Below are 17,362 nucleotides of genomic sequence, written 5' to 3' on the forward strand. Positions count from 1 at the left end.
AATAAAATATGAGATGATATAAAGTTTGAAATGTGCCGCTGTTTTTGTGACTTCTTTATATAGTTTGAGATGTGGTGGATGGAGAGACTGTACTGGATATTATTTTATTGGAACAGTTTATTGGGAATTTTTGGGGATTTAATACGGAACAATGTTCAAATGTTTTTATACTTTTTTTTTTAAATTCAAAAACTCTAAAATTTTAATTTATTTCCTAATATTTGAAAAGTTTTAAATTGAAAATTTCAAAAATTTGAATCCGAAAAAAAAAAATTTTAAATTAGAAATTTTTAAAAATTTTTGAATTTTGAAATTTTTGAAATTTTTTTCAAATTTTTGAATTTTTTTCAAATTTTTGAAAAAAGTTGTGAATTTCTTTCAAATTTTTTAATTTCTTTCAAATTTTCTAAATTTCTTTCAATTTTTCAATTTTTTCAAAATTTTTCAAATTTTGCAATTTCTTTTAAATTTTTGATTTTCTTTAAAATTTTTAAATTTCTTTCAAATTTTTGAATTTCTTTTAAATTTTTAAATTTTTTTCAAATTTTTAAATTTCTTTCAAATTTTTCAATTTTTTTCAAATTTTTGAATTTCTTTCAAATTTTTGAATTTCTTTAAAATTTTTGAATTTCTTTCAAATTTTTGAATTTCTTTCAAAATTTTGAATTTTTTTCAAATTTTAGAATTTCTTTTCAAATTTTGAATTTTTTCATATATTTGAAATTTTTTTCAAATTTTTGAATTTCTTACAAATTTGTGAATTTCTTTCAAATTTGTGAATTTCTTTCAAATTTGTCAATTTCTTTCAAATTTGTCAATTTCTTTCAAATTTGTCAATTTCAAATTTTTGAATTTTTTTTCAAATTTTTGAAATTTTTTCAAATTATTAAATTTCTTTCAAATTTTCGATTTTTTTTCTTCAAATTTTTGAATTTTTTTTAACTTTTGAATTTCTTTAAAATTTTTGAATTTCTTTAAAATTCTTTCAAATTCTTTCAAATTTTTGAATTTGTTTCAAAAATTTCTTTCATTTTTCAATTTCTTTCAAATTTTTCAATTTCTTTCAAAGTTTTGAATTTCTTTCTAATTTTTGATTCGTTTTCAAATTTTTCAAATTTTGCTTTTAAATTTTTTTTTGAAATTCTTCAAATATTTCAATTTAAAACTTACACTTCCTAAAGCGCTTTGAATGTTTTCCTTAAAAATAACCATCCAAACTCGTTTCAAACTCAACTCAACTTTGATTCAACATAAAAGAAAGATTATTACAACAAAATATATGTGCTGTTGCTTGCTCCTGCTCATTTTTTTTGCAAACATGATTTGTGTGATTTTAAATTTGACTCAAGGCAAAACAACACAAAATATCTCTCCCCTCCTCACACCATTTTAATAGACTGTAATTTATTTTTAAATGTGCTGTTAAATTTTTTAATATGTTCATAAATATTTCCACTACTTCCAGCAAGTGAAAGATGAAATTAAAAATTATTTGAAATTTGATTTGTTTTGACAGATTATTAAGACAAGAAGGAAGAAATTTTTTTATGTTTATTTTTAGTATGTTTAATTACATTAAATGAAGTAAAAAAATATATATGATGAAATAATGACGGTGAGAAATTATGAGGCAAAAGGAAGTCAGAACATGTTTCTCATGCGTGATAAAATGTTATAAATATTGAACTTTTTTTTTATATATTTATATTTATAATCTCAACGAGCAGAAACAAGCAGAAAAGCTCATGTCGTTGAGTGAATTATAATTTGATGTCAAAATATTGCGGAGAATTATTTTATGTATGTTAAATTATGACTCAGTGCAAATAATATAATTAAATATTTTTTATTTTGTAACAAACGAGAATGACCTATAGTCATGGAGACTTTGGCTTGGCTTGTAAATAAGGGTTATTATAGGAAATTGTGATTGAATGTAATAAAAATTTATGATTTTAAAAAGTTTTGTCGCACATAATTTTTGTGGTTTTTTGCTTTGGTTTTTCCTAAGCAGCATACAATGTCGAGTGCCTGAAGCATAATATCGAGTGACTAAAGTACACTGTTGAGTGACTAAATATCACAATCGAGTACACTATTGAGTGAATGAAGTACAATATTGAGTAACTGAAGGACAATGTTGAGTGAATGAAGAATAATATTAACTGCCTGACAAATCCTTAAAGCACCTCATTATATGATAACTACTCTGATAGACATAGAGCATGTTCTTGGGCAACTGTCACTTTAAATAAAGCAGATGAGCATGCTCATGAGAGTTGCTTTCAGCTTACTCTGCTCTTGATTGCAAGCTTTTTGGCCAGTAGGGCTAGTGACAGACAAGGATATTATCAAAGGGCCAAATAACTCATCCCTTCCACTTTTGGACAAAATTATTTAATTTGATAGGGTGTTTAGAATCATATTCATTGAAAAGACGCGATTCACAACCTCCTCTGTAGGCTACAGGCAGTAATTCATCAAAGAGTGTTTAGATCCCACTATAAACTGTTGGTCTAATTTTGAGTGCGAAGACTTAAAGAACACCCACTCATTAAACTGTCAATTGCCCTATGACTCTTATAAACCGAAGCACTGAATCTTCCGTTCGGAATATATTTTTATATTTTTCCGGCAACTACCGGTATAAGGGTATGTATTTTTGAGAACCTCCCTTTTCCTCTCTCTCTACCAAAGTATATCTGGCTTTGTCCCTGATAACCGTTATACAAGACACTAGATGGTGATTAGTTCCTATGGATCCAATGTGAATCGTTAATAAAGCGGTTGAACAGGTCCTTGCTCCTGACCAAAACGATGAGACTAAATAATGGGACCTTAACCTCCACCTGTAGCCTTCAATCCCCATAAATCAATCATGATCCTCAAAATTCATACAATTCTCAAACAGCTTCATCAAATTTTCTTCAAATTCACACACAAAATCTAGCGCAACAAACCGCTTTGAACATTGAGCAGTCACACAAAAAAAAAACCCCGATCACTTTAAAGAAGCTAGAAAACAAATTAAATGGTTAATAGAAAGCAGTTTAACTGTGCAAATCTAATGGACTTTTAATATAAAATTTCTCATCTATCTTCATTTCACAAATACAATACAATGTGGCAGCACAACATATTAAATCATGTAACATCACGTACAGCGCAAGAGAGAAAGAGAGGATTGAACAAAAAAAGCATGCGGAAACATGCAAATCATGCGAATCAAATCAATTTAAAAAAGATCTAAATCATAAAAAAATTGTAGAAAAAAGTCCATAATAAGCGGCACAAATAAAGCCGTGCAAGTCAATTCAATTAGTTTACCAATGTAAACATATCTTGTACTCTCTTTTTCTACCTTTTACCGATTCCGAACAAGCACAACATAATTATTAATTAATTCGACGAATGAATGTGAACATGCGTACGTACAACAAATTATCTTTTTAAAAAAAATCAGACTTTGCCTTTTAATAAAAACACAATTTATTGATTTTATGTCAGCTTTGTTCATGATTAACACGACTGTATAATTACAAATGATGTTAAAATTAAACTACTTGCTTATAATTGCATGTCAATAAATTTTTCTTTCTCACTTTTTTTCTATCTCCCTTGTTTTGCATTCGACGCATGATAGTAGATGTGTAGAGGGAACATTTATGCTGTGTATTTGTAAATTTTTAATCCCATTTTCTGATGAAATTTACTTTTTTTATTGTTTTGTATTCACGCCATTAAATTTGTAATTTTATATTGTGTGACATTTTTGTATCTTTTCGGTGAATCAAAGCAACTTATAGCTATTTTGTCGACTGAGCAACTAATTGATTAAGGAATTAAGCAATTAAAGTAGCGCTTTAGTAGAACTGAGCAACTAAAACTTTTGGAATAGAGCAACTAAAGTGATACTTTGAGAATTGAGTAATTGAAATGATGCTTTTAAACTGCCCAATTACAGCATTTATTATGTAAATGAGTAACTTAAGTAATGCTTTGTAAACTGAGCAAATAAAGCAATCGAATTAGAAATTGAGCAACTAAAGCAATCGAATTAGAAATTGAGCAACTAAAGCAACACTTAAAGAACTGAACAAAAGATACTTTTAAACTGAGCAATTAAAGCAATAATTTTGGAATTGAGCTACTAAAGTACTGCTTTAGAAAATGAGCAATTGAAGCAATTCTTTGTAGATAGAGCAACTAAAACATCTCCTTTTAATAAGATTGAGCAATTAAATGACGCTTTAAGAACTAAGCAACCTGAGCGATGCCTTTGAAAATGAACGAATTTTACAAGCGCTTTAGAAATTGAGCAATTTGAACAACTCTCAGAATTGAGCAATTTGAGCAACTCTAAAAATTGAGCGATTTGAGCAATTTGAACAACGCTCAAAAATGAGGAACTTGAGCAACTCTCAGAATTTAGCAATTTGAGCAAATATCAAAATTGAGCAACTAAGTAAGAATTTAAATAGAAGTGAGCAATTAAAGCAATAATTTTGGAACTGATCAACTAATGGAATCTCTACAAGAATTGAAAATTAAAGCAAGACTTCTAGAACTGTAGCGATGCTTTTTAAAGTGAGCAATAAGTGTGAAATTTTTTAAACTAAAGGAACGGTTGTTTAAACTGAGCAAATAAAGCTGAACTTTTCCATATTTCAAGATAGTCCAACAGATTATAACATAGAATAACTAAGCAGTTCAACCACGGTGTCAATATTCCAACACAAAACCTACTCCTTAACTGCACCAGTTTCATTTTTTCCCATTTTAAATTTTTAAAAGCGAGAAAACTTTTTTTTCCTCTTTAAATACGATTGTCATCGTCTACGCTGCATTGCGTGTCTCACATTTCTATTTCGCATGTTTGAGTTAAATATTGTGAATGAATATAGGAGAAACGTATATCCAACTTCAATCGGTGAGGTCAAAAGCGTGTTACGTTAATTTGATATGGTCATAAAAAATGTATGTCCAACAATACGCAACTACTCTAATTTAGTCAATGAATTAATTAAAATCAAAAGCTAAGGAGACATTTTAATGACAGTCTGTAAATTTTTATTGCAAGGCATTATTATCTGAATTTTAAAGCCGATTTGTTATGAAAAACTACATTTTTTTATAATCCGCCATTCTCAATTGATCGAGGAAGAAAAGCTGATCATTTATTTATTGAGAAATGGCGACTCACAGTCAAAAAGTCTGTAGGTGTTTACTTCAAACAACAAAAAATATGTATGAACATGATGCAGCTGACGCTTTTCATTATTAATAATAATTTTACTTCTTTTCATTTCTCCGTGAGCTAGGCTTAATTGCATCTAATGAAAATTTAAGCAGCGAAGCACCTTATTTGTGTGTCTTTAAATATTCACATCTGCCATTCAAATTTACTACAATTTTTTAAAATAGGAATTATGGGATTGCAGGGTTGGGATTAGCCCATCTATCTATAGAGGCTTTTGGAAGCTTGATAAATTTTTAATGTCATTTGATAAAATCGAGAGAAATATTAAGCATTAAATGCCAATTTTTGAAACTGATAACGACTTATGATGCGATTAGCTGGAGGCTCTTCAAATCTGATCATTAATAGAATATATTGGAGAATTATTGAGCTCAATAGTCCTTTGAATCAGAGCAGACAGGACTCCATTGTAAAGACGTTCATATTAGACTCTATTATGGCTTCTTTATGAATTCTTGAAGTCCAGACATTCAAAGTCCTACCAACTCTGCTGTGAATAGTTTATTAGGAGCTTGAACGTTCAGTACGATCTAATTATGAGCTACAGTTAGGGGTCCGAATGACGGATATCCGTACCGTCCGTTACCGGTAATTACCGGTAATATCCATTACCGTTACCGTTCATTTATATGGATTATCCAGCGGTAACAGATTTTTAACGAATTTTTTAAAAATTCAAATATTAAGACCGCAGTTTATTTTTATGTTCGTTATTTTTAGACATTTTTCAATTTTGAAAACTTTTAATGTGGATATTTCCAAAAGAATTTTTAGACTTGCCAGTTCCAAGATATATAAATTTCAAAGTCAAATGTTAATTTTGGTCAAAAAAATGTTCGGCCTGTTTCACTAAAGTGGAATATCCTCGATTTCGGATTATCCACTTCAGTTTTTTGAAAATATCTTCAACATTTTAAGAGTTGAATTCTTTTTGATTTCAGTTTATAATAATGTGACCCGGCCATGATAATTCTATATATCCAGATTTTTGTTGGTCCTTAAGATGTATTAATTATTCAATTTCTCAGTCAAATCTACTAATCAAAAATCGAGGATAATCCACTTTAGTATTTTCATATTTTTTCACAGTGAGCATTGGATATATTTTAAAACTTGTGTTTACTTACTGTTGAAAAAAATTACCAAAAATTACATCTGAAAATCAGTCATTTTGTATGATGAATCCTGAAGAATGATAGAGAGATGAGAAAGGTAACTTTTCAGTCATTTTTCAAATTTTTTCTTTTGGAAATTTTAAACTGCTGCAAAAGTTCTTACTTTTGGATATTGTACAACTCTTCTATACAAGCCATTTTAAAAATGGCTTTTTTTATAAATGACCAAAAAAAGTGAACCCTAAACATTCGGATAATATAGTCGGAATATACGGATATTACCGGTGTCACCGGTAATTACCGGTAAATATCCGTTACCGTTAAATCCCGATTACCGGTAATTTGGACCCCTAGCTACAGTAGGCCAAAACTAGTGCAGAAAAATACAAATCATCCTCAGATCCTTATTTTTCACAATATCAAGTACTAACAAGATACAGAAGTAAAATTGGATGAGTTGGGAACTGGTTTAGAAGTTAGAATCTTATATATTTAAGATTACTTTAATACCAGGGTAAACGGATAGTGTCCTGCTTTTGGCATATAAATTTTAGGGTAATCAAACTCATGATCAATCAAGAAGAGCAACACAGTTATTCAGTATTTTGCTTAACCACTCGGCTATAGATGCCTTAGTCTAGCTTTGACAGAATCGGCTATATATGTCTCAATACCCACAGATTCCACTCTGCTAAGACACCAAATATCCCAAATTCTACCCATTCTTATTCAATCTATGTTCAACAATCCCAAAATACCATCAAATTTTGTTATACATACACCAGTAGTACCTCATTCCCAATCTAACTCATCCCAAAACCCCAATAACCACAACTCTGCCAAAAAAATTAAATTTCTTTCATATTTCCAACTAAGAATAAACGATTTTGTGGTTTTCATTCGTTTAGAATAATTTTCGGTTGTATATCCAAAAAATAAATCTCTGGCATTCATTATCATGAATATAATTTTATATACATATTATATTCCGTACATATGCACATCTCCCTATCTATTTTTCACAACATCAAATAATAATAATAATAGCAAGAAAAACAATTATCGTCAGTTGTGAAGCCACAAAAAAAGAAAAGAGCCGAATATCGTAGATGATGATACTTCTTAAAATGTATAAGAAGCATGGGGCATGTATTTAGAAGGGGGAAATAAACAAATAACAAATAAAAGAAATGAATGGAATATAAAGAGCCCGCATTTCAATGAAAACGAGGCATTCCAGTCTTGATTGGTCGATTAAACATATTATTAATAACATAAAAAATAAAGCAGGCCCAACAACAATAAGAATATAGAAATGAGGAGGAAGAATGATATTATAAAAAAAAAACAGAGAAGTAAGAAGCAACAAAAAGGGAAACGGAGAGAATAAAACACACAAATGTCACTTTAGATTAAGAAAAATAAATAAAGAAGAATTCCATTTTATAGACGATTTTTTTGTTGGTTTTGTCGACTCTTGTGTGTGTTTTTACAAGCAGATTAAGGTGACATTTAAAGTAAATTTAAGCAAAAACTGGAATGGAACTAACTTAGTATGGGAAAAAATAAGATTTTTGTATTTTTGATGTTGCTTAAAAATTGCAGCCTGTATACATTTTAAAATGTAGATTTTTATCGATAATTACAACAAATTATTGTATTTAATTAATGTCCACGCGATGTTTTACTTTTAAAAATGCAATTTTGACATTGAAGTTTTGATGTGGATGGGAAGATAGTCTACATGAAATCGGGAATTGGGTTTTGTGACTCTAGTCATGTGGAAATGTGGAAAAATATTGAGGTAGTGATGTGTGACTTTGTGACCTTATTTATTCAATCATCTTCTTGTAATTGGGAATGGAATGTTGTGCAGTACGTTATGAATGTTGTGCAAGAAATTGGGAATGCAGTGGCGTGTAATTGGGAATTTTGAATATTTTTAGACAGGATTGATAAAGGATGTATTCATTTATGATGTCCAGTTTAATGAGATAATGAAATCTGCTGGCAGTTTCATAAATATTGCCATATTTTCTAGCTCATCATACTAAATATTAGTAGATTCTCAAATGAAGCTATAGAATTGGAACCTCGAGTTATAAGACATCATAATTCTATATGGAACATCGTGTCGAAATGACAAAAAAATGTGATCTCATGCTGGCAAATCTCTGTCTTGCTCCAAAATCTAAGTATTTTAGATATCGAGACCAAGACTTCTCGGTTTCAGTCACAAGATTTATGGAGATCGAGATTTCGGGAAATTTCCTTGTACTCTCGGTCCCTGTTTCCATCTCGGTCCTTGCTTCGATCTCGGTCCTGGCTTTGTTCTTAGTCCTGGCATTGGTCTTTGTCCTGGCTTTGGTCTTGGTCTTGGCTTTGGTCTCGGTCTCTCGATCCTGATTCTGGTCCCGTTCTCGAGAATTGGCCGAAAACGGTAGATAACGGCACTAGTTTAAGCTCTCCTAAGGTCATGTTGACCCGAAGCCACATTTTGTTCTTTTTTAAGCCATTTTCCCTTCCAGAAATGAATGATGAAAATCATCAAAAGAGGTCAATCCATGCTGTAACTTCCCAAAAATAATCATCACCTTCCATCTTAATTTAACTAAATAGTTGTCAACATCCAACCAAAACTCGAAATCTTCTTATCTCAATAACCAAAAATTTCATGTCACATAAACAAAGATTTCCCTTAAGATTTTCACCAGAAAATTAAACAGTTATTTACGACCACAGAAAAAAAAAATCATCTTAAGTCCAATTTTCATGACATTTTATTATCAACAAGTTGAGATTATCAAAAATGAGTTGTCAGATTTACCAATTTAATATTTTTTCAGGCACAGATTTTTAAACTGCTGAATATTCATGAAACTTCTTTTTTTGTTGTTCGGTGAAAGATGTAGTCATGCTCGTTTAGGTTGAGATTTCTCTTTATAATTCAGTAAATTTTGTGTATAATCGCATCCATTTAGGATTATAATTTTTTTAATAATCTTCTACTAATCTTTTGTGTCTGAATGAGGATTAAAAGTCATTTTTTTTGTGGTTGATTGGCTGATGAAACTAAGTTGAATTTGGGCTTGTTTTTGTGAATTTTGAAAAGGTTTTGACTTTTAGATAGGGTTAGGGCCATGTTTGGATTAATGTGTGGTTCAAGAATTGTTCATTGTACCCTATAATGAAGCTAGTGACTCTGGTATATTTTAGACAATTTTTGAAAAATTGTAGAGCTTTCCTAAAGGTGCACATGCTTACTTACTTACTACGCTGACCTAAAATATTAATTGAGATATATGACCATCTTCAGAAGGCACCAAAAACTGGCACTATCGCTGTCTTCCGTCTGGCAACTTCCAATATCAAGTGCCCATAATGTCCCTATCGACAACTTCCTTGTAAGAATTCTTTGGTTGTCCAATCTTTCCAATAACTCTAAAATTCAGCATGATTCGAGCTTGAGTTGACTTTTACCGAATCTGACTTGAAATTAGAGTCACTGCGTCTTAAGTCTTTGGGTTTAGTTTAGTGTCACTAGTCATTAGACCAACTCAATCAATTTTCGCCTACTTCCTTAATTGTTACAATATCTATAAAACAGCCTCATTTGCCCTCACACCATCAAATTCCCCTTTTATACTTCCAAAACTCAGCATCCAAAACCTTAAAACAAAAACATAAAGCTACAATTCCATAACATCACATATCGAATATTGTCTCATATCTCATAAAGATCTTTTTTTTATATTTCAATTTTAATTGGAAATGAAAAATAATATTTGATGATGAGCGATTAAAAAGCGTTTCGGCGAATAACACAAAAAAAAATTGAGTCTGAAAATATAAAATAAAGAAACAAGATATTAAGAAGAAGAAGAACAGCCATAAAATTAGAAGAGAAATTCGTTAATGAAAATTAAGTTTTGATCAATTCCCGAACGAGATCTAAAGAGGTGAGGCTGAGCGCAAAAGATCTAAAGGAAGCATGCGCGACTACAGCATATGCTGATGTTGAATTATTCAAATCATATTTTATGTCCAATCATCACATCAAATAGATTATGATAGTTATAAATTTCTATCTTATAAAATAAAAAAAAAGACTTGAATATTTGCCGCGGTATGATGAAGCCGAAGATGCTCAGCATATATGAGTGTTGGATATAACAAAAAAAGGCCAAAATGCGAATGCCGAAAAAAGAGAAATGAGAAAGAAAAAAGATTCAATTTTGTTTTATGATCAGCGCTTGCTGTTTAGTCGCCTTTTATAAGGCATAAAACGGCGCTACCGGCATAAAATTATGAAAATTATTTTACATCTCTTTTTTCATCTCTTCGGGAGATTATCAGGGTTGGGAGGTGGTAGTTGATTGAATCTGTGACTTGGTATTGATAGGAAAGTTGGGAAATGATGGATTTTGGGAATATTGGTCTGTAAATTGATCCTGACGTAGCTTTAAATTGAATTTTGTGGTCTATTTTAACGATTTAGTCTTGAGGCTAGGCACAAGTGCCTGACTATGAATTTTAGATCCCTGGATTCAATTATATTAGATACCGAAACTCAGAACCTTTTAATCCCGAGATTGACAATCTTTTGGGTGTTTATCTGCTTTTTAATACTTACATACTTATATCGCTGAATATTGACAAAAGAAAGAGACACAACACTGAGCTAGATCCTTTAAAATCCATCATCAAACCAAAATCAATTCATTTCTAAAATAAAAAAAGAAAGATCTAAAAAAAGATTGGATCTGCCGGGTATCGATCCCGGTACCTCTCACATGCTAAGCGAGCGCTCTACCATCTGAGCTACAAACCCGATTACTTTTACATATTTGAAGTTCAAATCACGGCAAATTTAAAGCATTGATTAAATTTTCTAATCATTCCGTGCGTAGCTTACGTCAGAGATCAAAAGGTTACTTATGATTATCAAAATTGTTTATTTTTGGATTTGAAAATTAGACTTGTCTTTTTATTGGGGCGGTCATTTGCTGTATTTTTGCCGGGACGCTGTTTTACTTTACTACTTTGCTGCTGTGTTCTGACAAAGCCTCAAAATGTCCCGATTTTTGCAAGTTTCTAACGTAATTCAACTAATTCTCTGAATATCAAGACTCAAAATAGGAATAAAAAAACCTCAATAGTGCCAAACTTAGAAATGTCCCGATTTTTTCCAAAAGTGTCCCGATATTTTGCGAAAATCCACTGGCCACCCTACTTTTTATGGGATTTTGAATGTTTATCAATTATCATACAAAAAAGAGAAAGATGCCACTTGAAGCAGGCTCTATTGATGGCTCTTACTTGCTGATTCTAGATTCCAATTACAACACTCCCGAGCAGCACAGTTTGTTCGCTAGGTAACTGCTAAATCACCTTAATAATGAAGAGACAAGTAGTTGCCCTAACGGCATCTTAACAGCTGATTTCGACCATTTTTGTCGAATTATCCTGTACGCTGCATGGGACTGATTTTCTTTATCATGTTTAAGTGGCAAAAATGGGTCAAAATCAGCCGTCATAAATCAGTCAATCAAGTGTAAGTACAACTTCGCATTTACTATTAATATGGTGATGTAGCGATGCTCTAGCAAAGACGTTGTGCTGTTCGGGATTTATTCAAAATAATCGGCATTATGAAAGTCACAGTCTAAAGATTCAAAATACCAAAACAGCCCGCACATTAAGATTCCAACTCTGAACTTTATATTCCCCTTAATTTTATAAAGGAGCTCCAAAAAAACAGAATATTTTGTGTCATTTATTGATCTTATTTATCATTTAACTTCATCGCCAACATGAAACAGAATTTGTGAAAATAATAAAAAATCATTAACATTTATTCCCCCCCTTGTCTTGTTCCTTTACAGAGAATTCACATTTAAATTTATTTGCAACACGACCGCAACCAAAGAAGAAACGAAAATCGCGAACAGCATTCACAAATCATCAAATTTTTGAGCTCGAAAAGCGATTTCTTTATCAAAAATATCTCTCACCTGCTGATCGTGATGAAATTGCTGCCGCCTTAGGTCTATCAAATGCACAGGTAAGACATAAGAATTCATATGAATAAAGATTATTTTGTGATGTGTTAATCGATGACCGATACGAAATGAAAAATTATCAATTCAAGGAATATTCAATAGCCTCTAAACAAATTTTTTTTAATTTCTTTTGATTTTTTATGGACAAAAAGGACGTAAAAGAGAAGAGAAAATTGAAAATTCAGTTGAATTTATCTTTTTTATAAATTTGAATCATGTCGACTTGTACAGTGTGTGCCATAACATATAATGCTGAAAAAATGACAGAAATTAGTAAGGAAGTTGTGTTGCACATGGTTGGGTTAAGTATTACGAATTAAGCTCGTTAGCTGTAATTGGGTTTGAGGCAGGTTGAATAAGAAATTATGCTCCTTTTCAATATTTTGCCTTGAGGCTGTTTGGATGCAAACTACATCTTTGCAAATTAGATGAACAAAAGCCTTAAAATGAAAATGATTTGAAAGCTAATTAATAATTTTTTTTAACAAGTCATTTAATTTGCTAATAATTTGATTGATTGACTGACAGATTGGTGCCAATAAAATTAATTTAGTCAATTAATAAGCTTGTGCGCAATCAAAGTTTTAATTTATGTATAAATATTTTCACTAATTAATTTTAGATATTTGACTCATATTTTAAGATTTGAAGCTTTTTTGAAGATTATCTTGTAAAATTAGAGAATTTTGTATATAGATCGAGTGACTTAAGGTAGGAGGGTTCCTATTGAAATTTGAATTCTGTGCGACATAATCGAATGGCACAAGTTGGTTAGTCGATCAGAATATATGATATGAAGTTTACCGAAGTGTCGGTATTGACGAATTTTCGAGTCCGAGAGCCAGATCGGGACTGAAACCGGGATCAAGACTGAGATCGAAACCAAGGCTGAGACTAGAATCGACAATAAACCTTGACCCAGAACGACATTACAAAAGAATTCTTCGACAAAATCGACAAATCTAATAATTGAAATTGAGGAGTCTTGGTATCGGCCTCGAGAATTTTTAAGCCTTTATCAATCTAGCGTGACTTTGAAATGGTGTCGGTTTTGAACAGAATCTGGCACCAGGTCAGAGTCACAGGTGCCTACGAACGGATTACCGATCAATTAACAGATTTGTGCTAAACCGGAAATAAATTAATAGAAAATGGAGCCATATTTCAGCTAAATAAATGGAAATATTCTAAAATTTTGTGAGGTTCGGAGGTTTAAGGACCAAATTTCCTGAAAAGAGCATGTAAAAAGCTGGATAAAATGGATCCAGAGCAGGATTATTCTGAACTAATTCCGAATCATGCCGAATCCAACTTTAAAGCCATCGTCACGCCCAGTCACGCCAGCCTTAGTTTAAAATAAAGCATTCATTTATTTAGAAAAAAAAAAAGATAATTAAATGCAAGTTATTAAAGAAAATTACCAGAGTCTCACGATTGATATGAGAATAGTAACGACATGGTCAGGGAGTTGGTTAGTTAGTTAAAAGGAAAATTTTTATGTTTTTAGGATTTTTATTTGTTAACTGCACGAAATTAATAAACTTGTAAATTATTTTTTACAGTAGCTTTTTCAAGGAAAATTGTTTGACTTTGTTTAAACTAATTAAGAGCTTCAAAATGGCTGCACAAAAAAAAAAGTAAAAATAAAAATGGCAAAAAGGTTGAAATGAAATTTTGAGTTTGGCAAATTTTGAGGGATTAAGATGGTTTTTTAGGGGATTTAGGAGGGTAATGAGTTAATTATAAGATGTAATTTAACGGAAGTATGAAGGATTTAATTAAAAATTGAATTTTAATCGAAAATCTCAAAAACAAAAATGGATTTTATGTCAAATAATACTCAATACGGCAATATTAAGCATCTAAATTGAAAATATGGCAATATGGCTGAAGGCGCTTTGGTGTACGAACTCTCAAAGTCCTTTCAACTCTGTGTGGGACCTAAATTTATCACATCATTAATTTTATTAAATTTTAAAATCCTTGCAAATTCCTGTAAATCTTGCAATACTGAATTAAAGCGGTACTAGCTTGAATATACTCAAATATGAAGCACAAATCGGTTAATCGATCCAAAATTCTGCATCAGAATGAGTCTGACTTGAATTAAGATTTCTATCGAGGCCTGGACCAAATGGGCATGATGCAAGATTTAAATCGAATCCTGTGCCAAATCAGTGTCACGTCGGCCTGGTGCCGGATTAAGAATCGATTAACCAATAAGTTCTATTTAGCATTTTTCCTTGAATTGTTCAGCACCGTTCAGCATCACCTAAATAACCATCAAAAGTCGGCATGATTCACATTATAATGCACAATATTACCAAAAAACAAAAAAATTAATCGTAACAAATAATTTTTCTCTCTCTTTTCATATTTTTCATCCTCTTCTTCTTCTCATCCATCTCAATTTCTCCAAAAAACAAAAAAACACAAAAAAATACACTCGAAAAAAAAAATCATCAAAAATAAAGGTGATCACATGGTTCCAAAATAAAAGAGCAAAAACGAAAAAGAGTGCCTATTGAATGTTTCTCCTTCAGTAACATTTCATAGTCTCTTGTCGATGTATCATCCTACTACCTTTTATCTCAACAAAAAAAAAACAATCACCATTCAAAATGAATTAATGTAATTATAGTCCTTATTATTATCCTTAATAACTTTAACACATAATATCTCAATGTGTATATGCTTTATAATTGTGTACATATATATTTAAGATAGTGATCATAATGCATTTTTTTTAGTCCTTAACTAACACCTTTGAATTAGGGTATTAAAGCCATTAATCTATAATTATTGATGCTATAAAGGAACAAAGGATTACGCTTTGCCTAATGTCTACCTTTTTTATCTTTACAGGTAATAACTTGGTTCCAGAATCGAAGGGCAAAATTAAAACGCGATATTGAAGAACTTAAAAAGGATGTTCAAAGTGTAAATACATTATCGGGACAGGAGAGCTTCCTTAAAAATATTACCGACATGAATCTACTGAAAAAGAAGCCGATTTCATCGCATGATGATAGTTTGAGTCCACAAAAATGATTTTACTTCTTTTTCTTACTTTTTTTGTTGTTAATTCTTGAAAATAAATTAATGTATTATATATATTTTAAGTATATTGAGACTGATGATTTATTTATTCGTATATCTTTAATGTAGTTTTCATGTCCATTTCGTTTATCGTTGAGATCTGTTTTATGAGATATGAGCAAAATTTGATGAAAAATATTTGTGTGAATTTTTAATTTATATAATTAAACAAGTAGTTGATGAAATGAGGGAAGGAATATTCACAAGAATGGGGAAATAAAGAAGATATTATCATGTTTTGGAAGAAATCTTGATTTTTGAGGGTTTATTCAGTTATGACGGCCTTTTGTGAGATCAACTCGAATTTCACAAATCAGTTAATCGATCAAAAATCCAGTTTAAAGTCGGCAAGACTCTGCTTTGGTGACGGATTCGGTTCAAATTAATTTAAACTTTTATTTTATTTAATTTATTCGATTTGAATTTATTTAATTTATTGGATTTAAAACCGAATCCAGCACCAAGCTGGCGTGATACTGGCTTAGATCGATTAACCGATTTGTTCTATTCAGCCAACATTTCGTCAAAAATGCGGAACTGATAAATTCACATTTTGAATTTAATTTCAATAATTTTTGACAATTTTTTAGTAATTTTTCATCATTTTTTGATTTTTATATTCACATCGTTTTCATTCTTGTTCAATTGTGATCTTTATTGAGCAGTTTTCATTATTTTATTCAGTTCCACACCTTTTAGTAATTGTCGTATTAGTTTATATTGCAAAAAAAGGTGTCTGGAATGGCAAATTACAGTCAAAGACCCAAATAAACGAATAACATTCTCATATAAATGAGCATCCTGAACTATACTAATTGCTAGAACTCGAAGTCAACTCTAATTTTGTATGAATTCCGCAATTCTAAATTCCTAAATTTTTAATGGATTCGATTGAATTTAAGTCGACTTTTTAGTACAAAATCCGAGTCAACTTTCAGTTCTGATATTGCAGTTAATCTTGATTAAGCTCATTTATATGATTTTGTTCTCTGTCTCTTAAAAGAGTTGAACCCCCTAAAACTCCACAACTCTATAAGTACTCACTTGTGAATCAACCCCCCTTCCCAATTGCAATATGTTTTTTTTTTTTTAAATTTATTTTCTCAAGGCTTAAACTCTTCATGAATTGGAATGGAAAAATACTTGTAAGTAATTGAAATTGATAAAGAAGTACATTGACAGTTTTAATTATTTTTTGCTGACACTTTTCAATTTTTATTTAAAATAATGAAAGGAAAAATAAATTGGCTGCAAGAAAGTTAATGAATTTGAAAGGATTTTAAATTGAAATGTTGGAAATTGTAGGCTGACTTTGTGGTTAGGTGTTCCACGTCAATGCGATTAGTTAGCATCAATTTTATAGTAAATTTTGGGACATCTTATTAGAAAAGCACAAGTTGATTAAGCGATCCAAAATCTGGTGACGGATTCAAATCAAATTCGGCACTTTGTTAGAGTCAAGTCGGTCTCTGGTCATTTTTTGAGCGATTAACCGATTTGTGCTGTTCGGGTTTGTTATATAATGGTCAATTGGATTGAAATAAGAAGTTTTCTAAATTTTTTCAAATACTTTGAGGCTCTATTCGTACTCAAAAGTCACATGGCATGAAAAAATCGGAAAATTGTGTCTTAAGGCTTGCGCGACCTGGCAATAAATCGGATTCAGCACAATTCAGGACTTAACTAAAATTGCGCAAGCATTTAGCAAGCCTAGCTGTAAGCTAGCTTTTAATTGTTATTTTAACAATTTATGTCACTGAAGTTTGTGGAACAATCTGTAAAAATCCAACAAAATCCATAAAAATCAATATAAATTTTTTAATTAC

The 17,362-nt window shown here is 30.8% G+C and overlaps 1 protein-coding gene and 1 non-coding gene across 3 annotated transcripts in view; one reads left to right on the plus strand and one right to left on the minus strand.

Annotated features, from left to right (window-relative positions):
* The window catches only part of LOC139095675 (homeobox protein B-H1-like), a 30,697-nt gene extending 14,923 nt beyond the window's left edge, over positions 1 to 15,774 (plus strand). Inside the window, exons 2-4 of one of the 2 annotated variants that reach the window (XR_011544890.1) lie at positions 12,261 to 12,439; positions 14,912 to 15,068; positions 15,303 to 15,441. Coding sequence is in view for 1 of the 2 variants with exons in the window: in XM_070647116.1 (XP_070503217.1) it covers positions 12,261 to 12,439; positions 15,303 to 15,488 (365 nt within the window). In the remaining variant the exon portion in view is untranslated. Of the gene's footprint in view, positions 1 to 12,260; positions 12,440 to 14,911; positions 15,069 to 15,302 lie in introns of both variants that reach the window. The other variant, XM_070647116.1, reaches the window with a different exon arrangement.
* Positions 11,134 to 11,206, minus strand: TRNAA-AGC (transfer RNA alanine (anticodon AGC)). The gene has a single exon. It is a non-coding gene; the product is annotated as a tRNA-Ala (tRNA).
* Positions 15,775 to 17,362: the final 1,588 nt, after the last annotated feature.

Source organism: Chironomus tepperi, unplaced genomic scaffold (assembly GCF_022539635.2).
Source record: "Chironomus tepperi strain 1889 unplaced genomic scaffold, CSIRO-AGI_Ctep_v1 contig_373, whole genome shotgun sequence".
Classification (NCBI taxonomy): Eukaryota; Metazoa; Arthropoda; class Insecta; order Diptera; family Chironomidae; genus Chironomus; species Chironomus tepperi.